The sequence below is a fragment of the Cyclopterus lumpus genome, chromosome 10 (assembly GCF_009769545.1).
Source record: "Cyclopterus lumpus isolate fCycLum1 chromosome 10, fCycLum1.pri, whole genome shotgun sequence".
NCBI lineage: Eukaryota > Metazoa > Chordata > Actinopteri > Perciformes > Cyclopteridae > Cyclopterus > Cyclopterus lumpus.
Genome location: NC_046975.1, coordinates 6,032,839 through 6,054,424, shown reverse-complemented (window position 1 = coordinate 6,054,424; position 21,586 = coordinate 6,032,839). Strand labels below are relative to the sequence as shown.

The 21,586-nt window shown below is 45.9% G+C and overlaps 2 protein-coding genes across 3 annotated transcripts; both read left to right on the top strand.

Annotated features, from left to right (window-relative positions):
- The first annotated feature begins 4,813 nt into the window (after positions 1-4,813).
- smad5 (SMAD family member 5) lies at positions 4,814-10,444 on the top strand. Its single transcript, XM_034543416.1, has 6 exons — positions 4,814-5,559; positions 6,786-7,064; positions 7,697-7,804; positions 8,614-8,835; positions 8,932-9,188; positions 9,311-10,444. The coding sequence occupies exons 1-6, from the start codon at positions 5,157-5,159 to the stop codon at positions 9,452-9,454; spliced, it is 1,413 nt and encodes a 470-aa protein (XP_034399307.1). The 5' UTR covers positions 4,814-5,156; the 3' UTR covers positions 9,455-10,444.
- A 925-nt stretch (positions 10,445-11,369) lies between these two features.
- On the top strand, positions 11,370-21,535 carry syvn1 (synovial apoptosis inhibitor 1, synoviolin). Of its 2 annotated transcripts, none has more exons than XM_034543464.1 (16): positions 11,370-11,740; positions 13,375-13,526; positions 13,625-13,717; positions 13,820-13,972; positions 14,140-14,188; positions 14,700-14,803; positions 15,638-15,764; positions 16,006-16,105; positions 16,311-16,376; positions 17,909-18,025; positions 18,251-18,408; positions 18,950-19,096; positions 19,226-19,357; positions 19,682-19,865; positions 20,076-20,194; positions 20,288-21,535. In XM_034543464.1, exons 1-16 carry the CDS (start codon positions 11,512-11,514, stop codon positions 20,497-20,499), a joined length of 2,142 nt encoding a protein of 713 aa, XP_034399355.1. In that variant the 5' UTR covers positions 11,370-11,511; the 3' UTR covers positions 20,500-21,535. The 2 variants fall into 2 exon arrangements, with proteins under 2 accessions (XP_034399355.1, XP_034399356.1); XM_034543465.1 differs by lacking the exon at positions 11,370-11,740 and adding an exon at positions 11,806-11,935.
- The last annotated feature ends 51 nt before the right edge of the window (positions 21,536-21,586 follow it).

Here is a 21,586-nt window from a genome sequence, read left to right as displayed (position 1 = left end):
AACTAAATGTCCACTTTTCTTTTTGAATGCTGCTCTGTGTTAGAAATGCAGCAGTGACTCGACTTCCCGACGGTTCATGACTGAAGTGTTACTCACCGGCTGCTCTGAACACGAAGGGATTTCATATTTCTGTTGTTTTGTTTAAGTAAGAAGAGGAAGACGTAGACGCCAAGGCAGAACAGTCAAAGACGAGTGTGACGCCTTAAAGAACACTTTTTATTGATTTAAACCAATCAAACCAGGTGACCTCTGGGATGTGTGTTGACCTGACACCACTCTTGATGGCAGCAAAAAATATCAAAGCTGAATGTAGTCAACCCGACCACTGGTAACGCATTCACGTCTTATAGAATATGATGTGTCATGTAGCTAATCAGTGGGCTCTATTTTTGTAATCGCATTACAGTAAGAGAAACAGTTACTGTAAAAAAAAGAAAGAGAAAGCATCTATTGTCATCATTTGTGTGTCTCTTGATGTGGGACACGAGCAGGGAGTCAGTCACTAAACTAGACTGCACATGTGCAACATGAACACCAAACCCTTTTCCTGTTTGGGGCCTACTTTGCTTTCAGGATTCATCCTATTGAAACAATATTCTGATGATTATTTACCACGGGATACCGTGTTTCTTGTGGCCCTCGGAGTTTCGCTTGAGTGCAGTGACTCCGGCGTTCAAAACAAACTGTCAGGTGTGTCATCTCGTGTGTAGTTGTTCCTGTAAGAATGGACATCATTAATACGACACAGTCTGAAGTCATCACACTGTGGAGAAACATCACATTGCCATCACAGTTGGTGCAGCCCTCGAGCGTCAAGACAGGAAGCACATGTGACATCACCACTGTGACATCGTCACGTCATGTTACATCATGTCATTTAGCTGATGCTTTTATCCAAAGCGACTTACAATCATGTTACATTCATACAATGTAGACACAGCTACAGGGAATAATGCAGGGTTAAGAGTCTTGCTCAAGGACACATCGACTAGGGCGGGGATTGAACCACCAACCCCTGATTGAACGACAGACCTGCTAACCACTGACCCACAGTCGCCACTGTGACATTAGATGGGAGAGGCAACCACTGCAGGGACAGAACCATACTTGTTTTAGTTTTATTTAAGCTTTTTATTTAACCAGGTGAGTCCCATTGAGATTAAACATCTCTTTTTCGAGGGTGACGTGGCCAAGACCGGCAGCAACATAAGAAACACATAGTTACAAACAAAAAAACACAGAACAAGTTAAAAGAAACTAAAAGTTAAGAGACATAACCGAGTTAATTTAAGAAACATTGACATTTTTGGGAACCTGCCTCCATTTCTTTCATTTTATATTTAAATAATAATAATAATATATATTGTTGCAACTGTGCCAGTGAAATTGGGACGTCCGACGGTGTCCCTTTAACAGCCCAGAGCTGTGTGTGTGTCGCCCACTAGCGGGTGAACATGGACACCGCACTTCATTCGGAATTTGACGACTGAATGGAGAGAGAGAGAGCGAGATAGAGGGCGAGGGCGAGAGAGTGTAGCGGTTCGTCTGCGGAAATGCGTGCGGAATAGTAATTATTAATTAGAGTTAAATGGGTTAATAACGCGGGGAGTGTTGGGGCTCGGAACAAGAGACTACACAGGACGACTACACACAACGAGCCGCAGCGCTCCAGACTGAGTGGAGCCAGCAACTTGTGAGACGTCCCAGGGCCGCAGCACGACCGCCGTAAGAATCACAACTTCGCGCACGGAACACCCCCCCCCCCATGAACGCATTTAAAGGCCGGCGCTGATGTGTGATGCGTTTCAGGTGCAGCCGCCGATGTTCCGTAATGATCTAACGTTATGTATAACTGTCAACGGCGTTAAAAGTTACTTCACTCTGAATATCCCTTATCTCTGCGCGAGGAACGCGAATTGGTGTTTGGACAGGTTAACCATTAACCGGACTGCTTTTGTTAAAAAACAATATACATGTTCTACGTGTGAGTTGTGGTCGTACGCTTTAGGCAATAACAAATCACGTTCTCCTCAGCTGTAACGCCAAAGCGAGCACTAGTTTGTCGGGGAAGCGGAGTGATACGCACTGCGCCTCCACAGTTTACTTGAGCCCAGGATCTGGAGGACATGGCGCGGGGAGGCGGAGGGAAGGGACCGGGGAAAACGGGAGAAAAAGCTGTAAGAGTAGGAACCACAGCCCGGGAGCAACACGAGAACTCATTGGCCATGGCGTGCGTGCGTTATTAAAGAGGTATGTGACTTTAGTAGCTTCACTAAGAGAGGGGAAGTGAGCTAACGTAACGTGCACCCGGTCCTCGGAGGGCTAGCCGCTAGCGGAGCTTAGCCGCAGCTTGTGAGAAGTTCAACAAAAGTTTCAGGAATGGAGGAAGAGGAGGAAGGCTGAAGTGACTCGGGCTGACCGTGAAGAGGTAGAACACGGAAGCTGGAGAAACCACGTTTTAAAGACTGAACGACGTCCCGGAGACGTGAAACTCTCCGACGAGGTGGCGGTAGTCGTGTTTTTAAGTTTAAGCGGAACAAGTTCCGTTAACGGCAGCAAGGCTAGTTAGCACACTCTCGAGGCTGCTTACGTTAGCTCGCTACAGCCCGGGGTCCGCTAGCGCCTCTGGAGTCATGTACTGTGTGTCACGGCTGCGTGTTTCGGGTCACAGTTAAACCAACTGGGAGCAGCTGGATGTTGGAGGACCCGTGTCCCGCTAACGTGTGTGTCTCTGGGGGGCTTCACGTTACTACTCGCCGAGCCGTTCTTCCGTAGTGTCCATGCCCTGCACGTCATAACGTTACATGTGGAGCTTCGCAGGCAGGTCGCGCCCCGTGAAGCACGAGCCGGTTGTCGAGTTGTTGTGGACTTCGTTAGCGCGAGGAGGAGGATGGCGGCCCGACGGAGCGGTGTGACCCCGACCGGCCTCGGCCGTGATACCCTCACGTCATGCAGGCCCAGTAGATGTTTACCACTTCAGAGTTGGCTCCTTTTCCTATTTGTATTCAGTGGTTTGGACTTTTCGAAAGGGCCTCCGATGTGTATCGATTCTCACATTTTATCTTCTGTTCCTGGAACTTTTACAATATATGAACTCACGTGAAAAATATAAAGAACCAAACCACCACCTCTCTTTTGGACGAAAGTCACATTTACCTAGGCTGTATTTTTCAACATTCAAAAGCTGTTTGTCATGCTCTTTGTTGTGACTTAATATATAATATCTCTCAGAAACAATCTTTAATCATGGTTAGTTCATTCAGGCTATGATCAGTAAATCAGGGACATAAGCTCCCCATCCCCCCCCCTTGTTTTTTGATGTGGCTATTTTAAAGTATTTTCGGTTGAGATTGATTTGCTTGTCAGTCTTTTGATGTCTTTGATGGTGAAAACGCCAAGAGCTATCCGTGTGATCCATGATCAGTTTGTAGAGAGGATCAGCTTTTATCTCGGGGGTTTAATTCATTCAGATGCAGAACGGCTGTCCATTCGGGCAAGTTTTTCCTACACCATGTTCATCCAACCGTACGTTTCTGCCTGTTTTAGGAAGATCGGACACGTCCTTGTGTTGGCTTTGCTCACTCTTACAATGAGCTGATGAATCACTGCTGATCCGGTCTGAACAAGGCTGCATCCAGATCTGTTGTCGGATTGGGCTCTGTGGAAACAGCTGCTGGAACATTGTCTGCTGAATGTCAGAAAAAACAAAAGTTACAGGCTGGTCATTTGTGTGTGTGTGTGTGTGTGTGTGTCTGTGTGTATGCATACATGTTCCACTTCAGGAGGTTTCCCTCGGCTTTCATGTGCATGCAGAACAATGAGTAGTGGAAGTGGGTGCAGTGCTGTTGGACAGCTGTGTGCTGGAAGGGAGGGATGGGGGGGGCAGAGATGGGATGAGGGAGGAAGCAGCTCTTTGTGGTCACATCCTTTCTGACTGAGGCCGGTTTCACAAGCCCCAAACAGCTGCTGCTGGAGGCTACATGTGTTTGACTGTCTGCTCGACCGGGGCTGCATGATATGGCCTGAAGTGTCGGATATCGCAGCATTTCGTTAGTTGCATCAGGTCTCTGCGTTAACCGGTGGAAACGGTAGATTGTTGGGGGGAATCGCCCTGAAGCAATAGTACATTAATTTTAAAGGTGGTGATTCAGTACTGTGTGTTTTGGTTGTACAATGAGAAACGATGATAATCAAAGTATATTTAATAAAAGGACAGCCTTTTGTGGAAAAATAGTTTAAAACTGCTGATGTGAATATTTTGTTTTTCTGCCCACACAAGTATATGCACTGAATTAGCTGACCAAAAATATTAATTCATTATGGAATTTTAGAAAATAGTCACGTGAAACAGTTACTGAACATTTCCCCATCATCTCAAGCATGTTGAGAGACGATGCTTTTTTAAATTCACAAATAAGCTGCAGTTTAACTAAATATATGTTTGAAGTTTCAGCAGGACTGATTCTCTTAATTAAAATGTGTGATTTTAAAAAGAAAAGAAAAAGGGGGACCAGGGCTTTATTTGATCATCCTGTTTGTCACATGCTATGCTGAGGCTCTGATTTAATTTTGTAATTGGGTTTTTTAAATGATTTACAAGTGTGTTTCTGCTCTGTCTCGCAGAAGGCTGGTGGAGTAGAACACTGACTGTGCACCGGTTGAAGACGGCAATCCGGAGAAGAGCCGGGAGTTGTTGTTGAGCAGCAGTCCTCTTGCACCGGTGAGACCTGCTGCAGCGTGTCACTTCGACAGAGGTCCTGATCTCCGCTCCTGCAATCTGCCCCCCCCCCCCCACCCCCCCCCCCCCCCCCCTTCCCTCCATCAGTGTTGGTGACCCAGCCCCGGACCGCTTGCTGCAGGACCCTTCCTGAGCAGCAGCAGCTGCGTCCTGCTGGCTGACTCCCCTCCCTCCCCTGCTTCCTGTCCTTGGTCAGACAAGGCTACAGCCTCCTCTCCCCAACCCCTCATCTTATACTTCCACACACACACTCTCACTCGAGTGCTTTCTTGTTGACCACACGTTCCAACACCACTTTAGACTACCAGCGCTGATCGGAGAGATCATCAGCAGGGGACTTCTACCCCGCCCCCTGGTCACCCTGAAGTGAGCAGCCACTATAGAGGTCCTCCCTTTCACCTACACCACAGCATCCAGCATGACCTCCATGTCCAGTCTCTTCTCTTTCACGAGCCCAGCGGTGAAACGCCTGCTCGGCTGGAAGCAGGGAGACGAGGAGGAGAAATGGGCCGAGAAGGCGGTGGACGCGCTCGTGAAAAAGCTGAAGAAGAAGAAGGGCGCCATGGAGGACCTGGAAAAGGCTCTGAGCTGCCCTGGGCAGGACAGCAAGTGCGTAACCATTCCACGTTCGCTAGACGGCCGGCTGCAGGTCTCCCACAGGAAAGGTCTGCCTCACGTAATCTACTGTAGAGTGTGGCGCTGGCCGGACCTCCAGTCCCACCACGAGCTCAAGCCCCTGGAGGTGTGCGAGTACCCGTTTGGCTCCAAGCAGAAGGAGGTCTGCATCAACCCGTATCACTACAAGCGGGTGGAGAGTCCTGGTAGGTACTTGCACTTTCTCCGAATAGGGGAGTCAAATAATATTGACTTTTTTTGTAACACTGAAGGTTAATGTTTAACACTTACTCCCAACTATGTTATTTGTCCTCTCGAAACAAATTATATTTAAATGATCATCTCTGCATATGTTATTTTAATGGCATATTTGCAAATGGGTGGTCCTTAAGGCCCAGTCAGGCCCAGATCTGTTATTCGTATTGTAAAAAGCCAGACTGATGAGACCAGCGTGGAGCTCTGTGTAAAATGGGGCTGGTAAACAAATCCACAGAGGTCAGGAGGCTGTCAGTTCTTCCCCCCTCGTTTCGCAGAAAATCAATATCGCTTGCCTCTTTTGGAGTCTTATTAGATGATCTGCTTCTAGGCACTCCAGATGGGGTGTGGCATCAGAGAGTGGCGTTCTAGATGCATAAACCACTCCGACTAAACTCCCAGCACTTTCTCATCACTGCCCCATCTCTCTCTTTCTGTCACTAACGCACTGCATCACATCCACTCTTGACGACCCCGAGGGGACAGCCTCTCTGACATCGGGCTGGTTTGGGATACCCAGCTCTGCATTGACCAGTTGGAGGATAGGGATCACATGTCGGTCGGGAGAGACCGCACGCCGTATCATTTTAAAGCGAGGCTTACTGGGTGTTTTTAGAGGGACAGCCTTGGCGACATGATGCTTCAATTCCCTCAGGACATGATAATCAATGCGGGGGAAATGTGCACTATATCCTCTTGACAAAGTTGTGGATGACCTCTGTGATTTTCTTAGCCAAGGTCTTATGCAGCTTTGAGGAAGGCCAAATTGTTGGTTTCAAGACGCAGACTGGATACTGTCTGTTTTTTGTTTAACAAAACAAAGAACAACTTCTGATATCGGCTGTGTGTAAAAATAGCTTCAAACTTCCAATTAAAGTGTTATTATATTTGGAAAATTCTGCAGGGCCTTTTTGTCGTCTTCTGACATTTTATAGGTCAAATGGCGAATCAAGAACATTATTGTTAGTAGCAGCCCTAGTGTTACACAAGAGTGTGCTTTCTTCTTTGGCTGCATTTCCTTGTAAGTAATGGAAAGGAAACTCATCAATAAAAGCCATACTGGGATCATAAAGTGATCCGTTTGTTCTCTAAATGATAAGTGTGTGTGTGTGTGTGTGTGTGTGTGTGTGTGTTTTCCATGCCCAACTCATTCTGCCTCCTCTTTCCCACCACCCAGTGCTCCCTCCGGTTCTGGTACCGCGGCACAGCGAGTTCAACCCACAACACAGCTTGCTGGTACAGTTCCGCAACCTCACCCACAACGAACCGCACATGCCCCTGAACGCCACCTTTCCAGAGTCCTTCCAGCAGCCACATAGCGGGGGCGGCGGAGGAGGTGGAGGCGGTTCGTTCCCCATCTCTCCCAACTCTCCGTATCCCTCTTCTCCAGCCAGCAGCGGTACTTATCCCAACTCTCCGGCCAGCTCGGGGCCCTCCAGTCCATTCCAGCTCCCAGGTACGCCTAACGCTCATGTACCTGACCCTGGGCAAGGGGCCACACTACTGTGTTCTGGAGTGTTGCTGTCAAGTAGCCATTGCCAGTTTAAACCCATGCACGATACGCTTTATTTCTATGCAATGGAAATGCTTTTAACAATAATGTCTAACCAGGTCAAGTTATTATATTCATCCAAATCAAGCTACACCCCTCAATGAGAACAAAGGAAATGCCAGCTAAGCAGTGTCCACCAGGGCTGCTGTCAAGGCTCTGACTCAGGGGAGCAGGTGGCCTTTCTGTCTCATTGTTACGGACTGGAGACAGTACAGATACATAAAGACATATCCCTTAACCAAGTCATTCCATTCTGCCATGTTCAATAGTCTTGATATATCGGAGAAATCCCTTTTGGCCTATTCGGATTGTACTTGTGAGTGTCTGGGTCTGGTGACTACTGCGCCGGTTTTCATGGATTTTTATTTGTGCTTAAAGGCCATGGTTGTTGTTTGAGCATTGTAAACATTTTCTCACTGCCATCTAAGTGGAGGTTTAATTTTGTTGGATTCTTTTTTGTCTGTGCCTCAATATTGGCTGTGTGTGTGGTCGGTCTCATCCTCACTAACTCTCACTCACAACTCTCAATGTCTCAGCTGACACCCCACCCCCGGCCTACATGCCCCCTGACGAGCAGCTGGGCCAGGAGAGCCAGTCCATGGAGACCAGCACCAGCCTGGTGGCTCCGAACGTGGCCAGAGGAGGTGAGGAGAACACTAATTAGTATCAGGACCAAACTCTGAAAGGATGAAATGCAGAGCAGGAAGTACAGTTTGACAGCTTATGGAAGTCCAAGATGCTGCACAGCAGTTCAGAGTACTTGAGGCAGGATTTGGCTTTTCTGCGAAAGTGATGTAAAAACATTTTTCTCCGTCTCGACATATTGTGCGTGTGTGAAAGCCGGGCATTTCCCACATGGCGGTTCATTGCTGCAAAAGTAACGCCAGCTTTTGCCCTTTTCTTCTGCGCTGGCATTCACACTGCAGTGGTGTCGTTTAAATGAATGAGGGAGTTACCTTTTTAAAACTAATTTCTCACTCTATTTGCCCCCAAACAGAGGCCTCTAATTTGCTGTCTGATATTCAAATATTGATTTGTATACTTAGTTGGGATTTTTTTCTTCCCACACTAGAATTGACAAACCGATTTAAGATGCGTCAGATGGTTAATACCTACATTGAAATATTTAACGTGTAATTCCTTTCTTTAAATGCTTCTATAATGGAGAGGAGATAACTGAATAATGAACTACAGAAGCTAAAGTTGGGGGAAAAATACACACTCTGCATATCTGGTAGTTTAGGGATCTAATTATATTTTAGAATGTATGAAATTATTTTCAAAACAATGAGCATTAAGGAGCCCCTTCGCTCTTAACTACACTCGTCCTTGTTAAATAATGAATCCAGTCCCTGTCTTGACCCTCCTAGATGTGTGTAATGAGGGCATCGGCTAAGTTTATGACTCATCTGTTTGTTTTGTCTGACCTGTTTGTTTGTTTGTTTTTTTTCAGATGTGCAGCCAGTGGAGTATGAGGAGCCGAGCCACTGGTGCTCCATTGTCTATTATGAACTTAACAACCGTGTCGGCGAGGCTTACCACGCCTCGTCAACCAGTGTGCTGGTGGACGGCTTCACCGACCCTTCGAACAACAAGAACCGCTTCTGCCTCGGGCTGCTGTCCAACGTCAACCGCAACTCCACCATCGAGAACACGCGCAGGCACATCGGCAAAGGTGCGACTTGGCGGGCGTGAGCGTTTTGATTGTGTTCTCGCATGGCTGCGTTTTTCCCGGATGTCCTGACCGTGGCTTGTCTTTCTATTTTCCCAGGAGTGCACCTGTACTACGTGGGAGGGGAGGTGTACGCAGAGTGCCTCAGTGACACCAGCATTTTCGTCCAGAGCCGTAACTGCAATTACCATCACGGCTTCCACCCGACCACTGTGTGCAAGATCCCCAGTGGGTGCAGCCTCAAGATTTTCAACAACCAGGAGTTCGCTCAGCTTCTGGCCCAGTCGGTCAACCACGGCTTTGAGGCCGTGTATGAGCTCACCAAGATGTGCACCATCAGGATGAGCTTTGTCAAGGTAAGGCCTTGCTACACAAGCACAGCTATGCATGTTTCATCCCTTTTTTTCTTTTCTTTTTCAAACAAGAGGAAGACATTATTATCGCATCGTTGTTAAAAATTGGTTCTGCATTCTCACAGGGCTGGGGAGCCGAGTATCACCGACAGGACGTCACCAGCACCCCCTGCTGGATCGAGGTGCACCTGCACGGGCCCCTGCAGTGGCTGGACAAGGTGCTCACACAGATGGGTTCGCCCCTCAACCCAATCTCCTCTGTGTCCTAATAATGGACTTGTGGGAGCTTGGGAGATCCCTTCTACTATATTTCGAATTCTCTTTTTTTTTTTTTTTTACTTTTCTTTTCCCCTACCTTCCCTCAGCGATTCATAATTTAAGGTGGTCTTAATGGCTGAACTGTTTACACCTAACTTTGGGAAGGTATATTGAACTTTGGCTGGATATTTGACAACAGCAACAGCCGGAATGAGTTGTTGAAACGGAGTACCGTTGCGTGCGGATGCCCGGAGAAAGAGTGGTAACGGCATGGACACACTGCTGCTCGACAATGCGACGAAACCCGCAAGGATCGAGGGCTCCGCTATCACATTTGAATCTGTCAAATGGTCCTTTTTTTTTTTTTTTTGCATCAAGATTTTATTGTTTTTCTCAAATGTTTTTATTTCTCTGAATGTGTAGTTTTTTTTTTTTTACGTAGCAGACCAGTCTCACTACTCCGCCTTATGTCCGACAGACAAATTGGAATTCTATTTCTCACATCGTTGTCTCAACATCAGATATTTACAATGAAGACCGACACGAGGAGGTTTACCATCAGGCTCGGATCTTATGGACGCTTTTCTTTCTTTTTAAAAAATGTTTTTAAATGGTCTCTACTGCTAAAAATGAACACTAAGCTACTGCCTTTTTCAGAAGGTGATGTATGCCGACCTGATAGTTTTTGATATGGGAGATCAATCACTGAACACGTTTAACATGCCATAAGCTAACAACATTGTTAACGTTACATCTATTGCAGCAGAAGTAGTAGTCTATGATATAATCACACAATGGACATCGTCGTTATTGATTCTTGTTTGGACTAGAGTTTAAGTCAGAGTGACTGTATTCTACCATACTCACTGTATTAACAATATTGTGCACTCGTGGATTTTGTGCAGGCATATTACATTTTGACGTGGGTACCAAGGCATTATGTTGATAGATAATTTACTTCATTAGTGCAGTGAAATAAACAGGTTATTTGTTAACAATGATTGTTTATTTATGTCCGTTTGTCTGTTCCTTTACATTTTAGTAATATTTGAATCACGATGGATCCAGCATGTGCACAGATGTCAATATATATATATATATATATATATATATATATATATATATATATATATATATATATATATATATATATATATATATATATATATATATATATATTACTGATGATAGATTTACAACACTTCGCCACCCAGCTTTCTCCATTGAATAATCTACCTATGATTATAATTGTTTGAACAGCTTAAAAGTGTCTAATTGTTGCCATGGCAAAACTATAAAAGCACCGCAGCAAACAAGGACACTAGTACATTTTAATGATTAAGGCCTACAGCTCATTCCTGGTTGCCATAAAGCTTTCAGAGTATCAATAAATCTGAGGTGTCAAATACATGTTTCATTTAAAAAATATTTATTGACTGAAATGGGAAACAAAATAGGGTTGATTTTGTCCTTTTGAGTAAACTTTATAACAGGTTTGGGTTGATTACCACTTGGCCATGCGTTATGTTTCATTTAGCAGGACGTCTGCATGCTGCCATTGTTTGTTTACTTCTCTTAATCAGGAGTAATCCAAGTGGAAAGACCAAACCTTAAACTATTAGATTATAGGCAGAAGCGTATACCGACATGACTTCAAAACTCTAATTCTGAAAGTCAACAAGAGCATTTTTCGGACAAGAGATACATCGTAGAAATATGCGCTGCTATTTGCTTATTACATATTTCCTACTCTCTTAATGTCTCCTTGAGTGACACGCCTGTGCAGAACTCCGCTCCAGTCCAGAGGTGTGTAACGTAACCACGGAACGAAGGGCCGGCCTGACTACTTCCTATTGGTCCACGTCGGTGTTTACCGTAAATCTCCGTAAAGCTCGGTCGGAGGCCGCCTAACATTCAACAACCCCGATACAACACATTTCACCTAGAAATGCAACTCGAAACGTGCCATTAAATACAAACATCGATCCACCGATCACGAAAGTGTCCCTTTCCAAGACTGCCACCAGTCTCGGACAGGAGACGCGGAGGGTTTCGGTGACGCTTTAAAATGCTCTTGCGTCAAATTACCTCCGCAGCCGGATGTGATGTGGCTCCCGAGGAGCAAGCCAAAGATAAACACGTAGCCGGACGGAGAGGGGCGAGGATAATACACATTATAAAGAGGCTACCTGCAAACGGACGAAATGGAGTAGACGCGGAGAATATAGAGATTTCAGTAGGCAAGGAGACGTCCGTCAAATTAACGAAGGAGCAAGTCTTCCGCGGACATCGAGTCGGTGAGTCCAGAGTGCTGACAGCTGGTACCTGCTAGCTAGCTACGGGTAGCTAGCGCTAGCTAACTAACCTCATTAGTTACCTGTCTGACACTTAGCTAGCGAGGTAGTCTCTGGAGTAAAGTACCGACACGAGTACACACTGGTGCATAGTCAGCGTGCTGAGCAGTATGCCGCCAGCTTATGAGCCCCTTCTTGGTAAGCTATCCCATATTTTGTTCGGGCTTTTAAGACTTTATTTGTTCCCACGTTAGCTTTTGAAGTCCGCGAGCTGAGTTCGCTGAGCGAGCTGCCTCTCCTCTCCGGAGGTACACGTTGGTGTTACGCTACTTTAATATACGCGGAAATAAGAGAGGAGCGAGTTTATTGCACGTTGCATTCGACGTGAGAAACGCAGCCCAGGAGAGGGCTGACTCGGGAGCTGTATCGGTGGGTACGCGATGCTAACCAAGTGCACCGCTGGGCGTCGGTGCAGGAGGAAACGAAGCCAAAGCAAGCAGCAGTTTCATTTTACCTGCGATTACGTATGACACGTGGTGTTCTGTTGTCTGACCTTATGAAATGCCACCAACCATATGCACCTAGTACTCCAGCAGGCCCGTTACTCAAAGCTCAATCAGGTGGATGATGAATCACAGGGTTATGTTGCTCACCTGGCGGGCTGGCAGCTCTTTTCCCCCCACATCTTACTCAAACAGCCCTAAAAGCCCGCAGTTGGCCAACCATGTGTCGTTAACGCATGAGAACAATCGGGCTCATGTAGTAACCTTCCACCGTGCACACAAACAGTGCCTCACATCAGTAAGGAACACATCACTGCATTGCTTTCACTGGAGCCGATCATTGAAACACTAGTTGGTAATGTGAGTGAGATTTCCACATGTGGAGTCAAAATGACAACATTGTTGTCTGAGATATGGGACTAAGCAATGTGTGTCTGGCCATGGCCCCCAAAAGTGTAATTATTCAAAATGCCAGATTGTATTTTATGAGATGCACAATTTCTCCCTAGTTTTCTCAAAATCCAGAAATTGAAATGCTGGTAATTGGAATCTATATGTGAAGATGTGTCTGGTGCCTGTGTTTTACGAATAATTTAAAAGAAGCAGTGTGTCAACACTGATCTCAAAAGTTTTGTCCTGTTTTCTTTTTTCAACACAGTTATCCCACTGTTCTAAAAGCAGTGACATGAATGGTAACATAATTACACTGTAGCTGTTAAGCTGTGGATGGATTATAAACAAAGTAGCACTTAAATGTCTCTTACTGATAGCACTTTGTAGTTTAACTTTATTGAAGAAATTGTACTTTCTTGATTCTTGTTGTTCTGAGTTGTACTCATGGTTTAATGCACTTATTGTAAGTCGCTTTGGATAAAAGCGTCAGCTAAATGACATGTAATATTATGTAATTTATCATATTATTATGGATGACTAACAGGCTGTCAGGCCATTTCAGACCAAATGTTTTAGATATATATTTGCCGATAATCTGTCCGAGTAAAACGAACATCGTGAGAGAGACGTCTGGCCAAAATGATCCAGCACATGCAGCAATATTTTTATTTACATGCCGCTCCGCTACAATAGTCAGCTTCCACTTGCAACAACAACCTTCTTCTTCTCTTACCACCGCAGTATCTGTTGCTGAGTCCAAAATGGTGCGAGCAACCTTGGTGACTGCCACCAGTCTGGCTCTGACTGGGGCCGTGGTGGCGCACGCCTACCTCCTCAAACTCCAGTTCTACCCGACGGTGGTGTACCTCACCAAGAGCAGCCCCAGCATGGCGGTAAGCGCTGGGTTTGGTGGGAATTGTATAGATGTTTTAACCATCTTATAAATATCAATGACATTGTGACAAATCCTCTTTTTCCTTTCTGCCGTCAGGTGTTGTACATTCAGGCCTTTGTGTTGGTGTTCCTGCTGGGAAAGTTCATGAGGAAGGTCTTTTTTGGACAGCTGAGGGCTGCAGAAATGGAGGTAGAGTTGTTGTTGTTTTTTTATTTCAATCAGTGTCATATACAATGCATGGTCTCAGTCGTATCTGATCGGCCTACTTGTGTTTGCGTCTTTCCTCTTCAGCATCTCATTGAGCGCTCCTGGTACGCTGTGACCGAGACGTGCCTGGCATTCACTGTTTTCAGGGACGACTTCTCCCCTCGCTTTGTCGCCCTCTTCACACTCCTGCTCTTCCTCAAGTGCTTCCACTGGCTGGCGGAGGACCGGGTGGACTTTGTGAGTGATGTTTGAGTGTGGCTAAGGCGTACAAGAGTTTAAGAAGTCGACGTGCAATCACATGCATGAAGATCATTTAGAATCAAGGTTTCAGTGGCTAAATGCACTCTAGTGACCGTACAGGGTTTGCATACCTTTTTTAAATGATGTTTATCTTTCTCCTTCAGATGGAACGAAGTCCAAACATCTCTTGGATTTTTCACTTCAGGGTGTTATGTAAGTACAGGTGATCTGCCGTGCCAGAAATCCTTCTGCTCGCCCCTTCTGTGTTGGCCTTTTCTTTTTCCTCTTAAATCTTTGTTTACTTTCTCTGTCTCTTTCTGTGGTATCGACTCTACACATGAAACTAGTCTTGTCGAAGTGAAACTGTATGCAAATCAGTGGTGTTTGCGCACAAGGCCAGGTGCGCCACAGTTTAACGGAGACCCACAACGGACCACTAGAATGGCTGACATAGACAGACCATAGTAACCCAATTTCCCATTCAGTCATCTTGTCGGATGCAATTTAGTAGCCGACTGCGTTTGAATTGAGGACAGCTGGTAGCTCGATCAGGGTCAGCGTCCTGGCCATATATCCAGTTTGATTTCCACAATCGGGCCCATTAGCTATTACTGTTTTTAAAACAGCTGTCCATCAGGGCCAACAGAAAGGTGTTGTTTTCTATGGAGCTTCTGTGTGTAGATACCTCACAGGAGAGTTATTCAGTGTTCTTTATTGTCTACAGCTCTAATGGGACTGCTGGCTATCCTGGACTTCCTGTTTGTCAACCACGCCTGTCACAGCATCATCACCCGAGGAGCCTCGGTCCAGCTCGTTTTCGGATTTGAGGTTTGTCATACTTTGGTTGAAGCTGCTTTTGAGCTCCGTGTGTTTCAGCTGCGAAATGCTTCAAGGCTTCAGGACTCCAGACTAACTTTTCCACTGAAAATGCATTGTGTTGTTATGCAGGAAATGAAACCACCCACTGGTATAGAAAATGAATGGAATAAGCTCTACTGCAGTCAGCTACAACATAACAAAACTTCGTACATGTCATCAATAATAATAATTTTATATCATAATATATAATAATCTACTAACTAACCGGACCCATTTGGCTGCATAGTGAGTACTTTTACTTTTATACTTTAAGTCCATTTTCTTTGTTGTATGTTTAAATACTTTAACTCAGGACACACGTGACCATTCTGTTTGCAGTCTAGGGTCCTGGGATTATTGAACCCACCATATGGAATAATTACCCAACAGAGACATGGGCAATATATTGATATTGTATTGATATATCGTGATATGAATCTAGATATCTTCCTTGATTTTAGATGTAAAGTAAAGTAGTTCTGATCTTACCAGACTGTTCCAGCTGTTATGCTGTTTTCTATTATGCAATAATTACATCCAATTTACTCAATGATTTTTCTTTTTTTTAATCTCATTCTGTATATATTTTACGAAGGCACAGTGTTACAACATCGTCTCAATTTCGAGGTATTTGGTAAAAACATTTCGTGACATTTTTATATTGGATTGGGAAATAAACCGTTAGGAAACGTTTCCTCACCATAACCTCCCACTTTAACCTTTCTCCCGCTATGTTGAGATAGATGACATTTGCTAGTATACACAAAAGGACATTTTGGCATACTTCCTCACTGTGCCCCCCAGTATGCCATCCTGATGACCATGGTGCTGACCACCTTCATTAAGTACCTTCTGCACACCATCGACCTGCAGAGTGAGAATCCCTGGGACAACAAGGCCGTCTACATGCTCTATACAGAGCTCTTCACAGGTGTGTGTGTGTGTGTGTGTGTGTGTGTGTGTGTGTGTGTGTGTGTGTGTGTGTGTGTGTGTGTGTGTGTGTGTGTGTGTGTGTGTGTGTGTGTGTGTGTGTGTGTGTGTGTGTGTGTGTGTGTGTGTGTGTGTGTGTGTGTGTGTGTGTGTGTGTGTGTGTGTGTGTGTGTGTGTGTGTGTGTGTGTGTGTGTGTGTGTGTGTGTGTGTACTCAAATAGTAGTTGCTGTTTCTCCCCCAGGTTTCATTAAAGTGCTCCTGTACATTGCCTTCATGACCATCATGATAAAGGTCCACACCTTCCCCCTGTTTGCCATCCGGCCCATGTATCTGGCTATGAGGTGAGCAGCTGTGTGGCGCTCAGAGGGTTTATTATGGTGTTGTTACTTTGGACATTTCCCAATCTTAATGATGATATTTCATATTCAAGCAACATTTCAAAGCTGTATGTTTAGCACAAATGTTTATGATTTTTTCTTTCTGTATTTTGAATTCACATTTAAGGCACGTTTTGAGTTTGGTGCCGTTTTTCTCTTTCTCTCTCAGACAGTTCAAGAAAGCCGTAACAGATGCTATAATGTCCCGGAGAGCCATCCGCAACATGAATACACTGTGAGTTACAAGGTTAAACTTTAATATGTGGAGGGTGAGGGATGAATAGAGGAGTGTCGCAGCCTGAGAAAGAAGCTGATCTCATGCCAGGCGGCAGCAGGGGGAGAACAGGCTGTCTGGACTTTTTAATATCCTTTTGAGCTCTGATGCTCAATGAACGGGGACCAATGATGTTCTCGGCGGTTTTAATCACCCGCTGTAGAGCCGTGCACATCCCATGATGGTTTGTAATGTTTACAGTCGGGACGTTAACGTTTTGCCTTCATACGCTCCCTATTGATATTAGGGTTGTCACAATACCTAATTCTAACTTTGATACGATACCTGCCATAAATATCACGATACCCGATACTTACGATACGATACCAGAATTCGATACGATACTGGTATATTTATCTATAATAGTAATAAATAAATCATCTGTATGGTTCCATTTTTACCAGCTTGTTCCTGTCCAGCTTTTTCAACACTTAATAAATGGCATTAATATTAGTATTAGCCTAGATATTAATGAAAACTACATGGTGTCATCACAGCATTGATTATACACGGCTATGTAGGCCTTTTGTCCGTATCTGACCAGATGACTACGTAGTTCCTTTCATAAGTATGAGCAATTGTAGAGTTCATATTTGATCTTAATTCATGGAATAATTATTTTTCCTTAACTAAAATAAATAGAATTAGCTCAAGATCCACCAGCATGTAGCCATTTTGCATCAATTGTGTTTCATTTAGTACACGTGTGTGCATTATGACCTCATGATCGTATAGACTGGTCGTCAAAGGCTAAGACTACTCGTGTTCGGCTGTATGTGGGTGAGCTTAAGGTGTGCACCATGTTTATAATCACATTTGATTACCTGTCATTCTTTGAACTCTGAAAAGTTCGGGGTGTCTGTCTGAAAGGTGCTTTGATGTTTGACGTGTTGCTCCTTGGTCTGAGTGGCTTTGAAACACGTTTTGCAGACGGGTCTTTGTGTCAGTGGGCCTTCTTTCACTGTCTGTGTCAGTGGGCTTCACTGTCTGTATGTCAATGCGTTTTCCGCATCTTTTCTTTTTTTTTTTTTGTACAAAAAGTCTCAAAAAGCGCCTGCACGTGACGCCATGTTGTCCCCCCCAGCGATCACTGAGTGAGAGCGCTGCGCAGCCCCGCCCTCTTGCAGTCAACGAGCTGGGCAGCATTAAAGAAGCGGAGCAGTCAGTGGAGAGGTCACATGACTTTATTAAAATAGCGCTCTGATCGCGCGCTATTTTAATAAAGTATCGATACTAAAAATATGCAAAACCGTATCGTTTTAAACGTACCAGGGGCGGAGATGTGTCCCTTGCCCACCTTTTTTATTTCTAAAATCAACAATGATCACAATTGTTGCAATGTTGTACAAAGCCGTCTGAGGTACAGCAGTATGTTTTCAGTGTGGAGCCATATGCACACATTTAGTTGGCTGGGTAGTTGTAGTAGTGATTCTACTAATCTTTAGCCAGCTAACGTTTGCTGCTGTTCCTTTCTGATCTTGGCCTGCGTTCAGGTACCCCGATGCTACTCCTGAAGATCTGCAGGCCTCTGACAACGTCTGTATCATCTGTCGAGAGGAAATGGTCACCGGAGCCAAGAAACTGCCTTGTAATCACATTTTCCACTCCAGGTAAGTCTTGTGCTCAGCTGAAGATGCTGAACACAACAAACAGAGACAGCGTAGACGCTGGACGTGGTCCGCATTTACAGTAACTGATGGCACAGTCAGGGAGGCGAATTAAACACGACTGAGCAGAAGAAAAAAAATCCTCTGTGAACCATTTGTGTGTTCAATGTTGCTGTTTGTTCGTGCGCTGCTCTGAATAATGTCGCGGCCCTCCTTCCCTCCCCACAGCTGCCTCCGCTCCTGGTTCCAGAGGCAGCAGACCTGCCCGACCTGTCGCATGGACGTCCTACGCGCGACTAACAACAATCAGACTCCAGCCCAGGCCCAGGCTCCGCCCCCTGCACCTGCAGCCCCTGCCAACGCCCCCGCGGCCCCGCCCGCCAACGGTGAGAGTCAAAGCCAGATTACTCGCGCAAACACAACCCCGTTCCTCCTGCTTCCAGCGGCACGGATTATTCGAAGTGCGTAACGCATGGCAGCCACTGTACAAGAGTCAGAGAGCTCTGAAACAACTTGTGCAATAGCGGAAGTTCCAATAGCCGAGAGTACATGTACCTGTTTCACTTGGAAGCTAGAGAGCTCTGACCCCCACATTCTCCGGTCCGTCTGGAACCTTTTTCAGCAACATTTAAAGAAATTCTGTCGACGAATTAGACAAATCCTGGTCCCACTTTTCTTAACTAGCAAGCCGGATTACGCTGACCGCTTTGCAGAGCATGCTCATTATACTGTTAAGCGTCCTCTGGTAAATGCATATTTGGATCCATTTCCGCCGCGGGGTGTTTGTCCAGGGTGTCCCCTGCCTTCGCCCTGTCAGCTGGGATAGGCTCCAGCGCCCCCGCAACCCTAATGAGGATAAGCGGTATTGAAAATGGATGGATGGATGGATGGTGTTTAAGGATATCATTTGCTCTGTTTCCCCTCCAGTGGCCCAAGGCATGTTACCTGGCTTCCCTCCCGGAGTCTTCCCCTTCTGGGGTCCCTTCCCTGCGGTGCCTCCCCCCGCCGCAGCGGGCGCAGCTCCGGGTGCCGCTGATGCGCCACAGAGCGGCACTGAGGCGACGCAGGCAGCCGGTAAGGACGACTCGCGCTCTGCTGCGACCGAGTAAACAAGAAAAAGATCACGTGTATTGTTTTAATTGATTTCATTTTTTTTTTTTCTTCTGGCATTTATAAGACTTCTACCCAAAATGTTTTCACCAGGCACCAGCCAGGCCGCCTCATCAACTGCAGGCGCCCCAGCTCCAGGATCAGCAATCCCAGGCTTCCCCTTCTCTTACCCCCCTCCACCCTTCCCCACTGCACCATGGCTCATGCCTCCCCCTCCACCCTTCGGTAAGCACTGACTCTGTACGGTCTTGCAGACTATCGTAAATGTACGGAAATATTTGTAAATGCATGTGGATGAGTCATGTAGGTGATAAAATGATCTCGCTTCTTTGTTTGCGCTTTTGTTTAGGGAAGTGCTTAGCATTACCATAGCAACGTACCATCCGGTCACGCTGTGTGAAAGTCCCTGGCATTTCCAACTACATGTAGTCACACACGCATACAGTCCTCATTACGTATATATATTGTGCATCCTTTGCCAAGTGATGTTTGCGTCCCCTGCACCGGTTTGTGTTAACGCCTCCTCCTCCTCCTCCTCCTCTCCGCCAGTGTCGTCCATGCCTCCTCCTCCTCCCTCTCTGTCCCGGCTGTCCGAGGAAGAGCTGAGGGATCTGGAGGCGGAGGGTCGGCGGGGCCTCGAGGCCAGGCTCCAGTGTCTCCAGAACATCCACACCCTCCTGGACGCCGCCATGCTCAACATCCACCACTACCTCAGCACCGTCACCACACTCGCGTAACTGAGCCTCCTTAAATGCAGCCAGCCTACGCATGCTTTTTTTATTTCCAAATATGCGATGAATTAGGGGTTGTAATATAATTAATGGATACAATATTTTAATTTTAAGATGAAACTAAAATGAGTAATCAAGTTTTACCACATAAATAATATTGAAAGAGGAAGACTTGGAGTTTGGTGGAATTGACCCTGCTGCGTTCTCCACAGTCTTCCTCGGGCTGAGGCCGGAGCCGCCGGTGGCATAACAGACGGCGCTTCCTCTCCTGCAGCTGGCAGCAGCACGGACAGTCCCAGCCAGGAGAAGGACTCCTCCAGCTCTTCCAGCAGTAAGAGCTCAGTTCACATCAACTAATTTAAACGAACGAACGAATACAAATGAATTGACATTTTGATTAAAACATTTTTTTGCTTGTTTCCAGCTGAGCAGGTGGACGGCGCTGCAGTCTCCCCCCAGCCAGCGGACTCTACTTCCACCGCCTCGGACACAGAGAGTAAAGAAGAGCTGGACGAGGCGGGGGCGGGGGCGGCGGGGGAGGACGGAGAGCCAAACGCCGCCGAGCTGAGGCGCCGCCGCCTCCGCAAGCTGGAGACGTCTTCGTCGCCATCGTCCTCACCCCCTCCCGACAACTGATCCACACGCTCTGACTCGGGGACACGTTGCTCCGGACCAGCAGGAACTCTGAGCTGATAGATCGTTGCTTTGGTTCTTCATCGCCTCTCTTCCTCGTGGCTCTCGCCTTCCACAGGCTCAGGTTCCTAACTGTTGTCGAGTTGGACTCAGGCTACCGGGAGACGCGATGATAGGTACCGCTCACCTGGACCGCTTCTGTGTCAGAAAGCAATAGCACGACTCCTGTTCTCTCTTTTTTTCTTTCCTTTTTTTGTTAACCCCCACCCCCCCCTCAGAATGACTACTGCAATACGAGTACTGCAGGTGTTTGTAAGTTTAGTCAGGTGGAGAAGGATTTTCACATTTCTGTGGTCAGTGTGGTGGACGCCATCACTCTGACCACAGAAATGGAGTTCAACAGGTGTTCGGATTTGTGTTTTGGTAGTTTTACTTTGATTTCTGTTTTGATTCAGTTTCCCAGGTGGTTAATTCAGGTGGTCCCGCTCACCACGTCAACATGTTACACAGCACCTGGATCGGCATCGCAGCCACAGAATTCAAATCAAAGGACGTTGATCAGCTGCTTTGGCTTTCTCCCTTTAACGTTCATCCCTCTTCTGTCGCCACTACAGTCGCTGTATCATACTGATTTATTTGAATGTGTACATACTGTATAAAGAGTTTTAATAGGACGATCTGTACATAATGCAGAATAAACTGTTTGACTGAAGTGGCAGTGGCACGGATGTACAAGGGTGTGTATGTTCAAACCCATTCCATAGAAGGCCTGAAGAGAAGTGCTCAGTCTTTCTGTGTCTGGGATTTTTATCTTGCCTTTTTGAAGTGTGCTGTAAAATTTCTTATTGGAAATGTATTATCTATTTGTCAATTATGATTTATGTACCGAGCATATTATTTTCCAACATAATTTGTACCAAATCTTTCAGGGAAACTTCCTTAAAGGTTATTTAGGGAGTAACATAAAAAGTAGCAAATATAAAAAGACATAAAATAAAACCTGATGTTCACCGATGAATAAAACATTTTAAATTCTCAACCATTCTGGAGTGCCTTGAAAAACATGGGCACTTTTTAACTAGTTGGTAGT

What these genes read in the sequence shown, in the direction of transcription:
- syvn1 (XM_034543464.1), top strand. Translation starts at nt 11,512, where the DNA reads ATGCTCTTGCGTCAAATTACCTCCGCAGCCGGATGTGATGTGGCTCCC. An exon ending in ATCCGCAACATGAATACACT is followed by an intron (nt 16,377 to 17,908) that starts GTGAGTTACAAG and finishes GCCTGCGTTCAG; the next exon opens with GTACCCCGATGCTACTCCTG. An exon ending in AATCACATTTTCCACTCCAG is followed by an intron (nt 18,026 to 18,250) that starts GTAAGTCTTGTG and finishes CCCTCCCCACAG; the next exon opens with CTGCCTCCGCTCCTGGTTCC.
- smad5 (XM_034543416.1), top strand. Translation starts at nt 5,157, where the DNA reads ATGACCTCCATGTCCAGTCTCTTCTCTTTCACGAGCCCAGCGGTGAAA. An exon ending in CAAGCGGGTGGAGAGTCCTG is followed by an intron (nt 5,560 to 6,785) that starts GTAGGTACTTGC and finishes CCCACCACCCAG; the next exon opens with TGCTCCCTCCGGTTCTGGTA. An exon ending in CAGTCCATTCCAGCTCCCAG is followed by an intron (nt 7,065 to 7,696) that starts GTACGCCTAACG and finishes TCAATGTCTCAG; the next exon opens with CTGACACCCCACCCCCGGCC.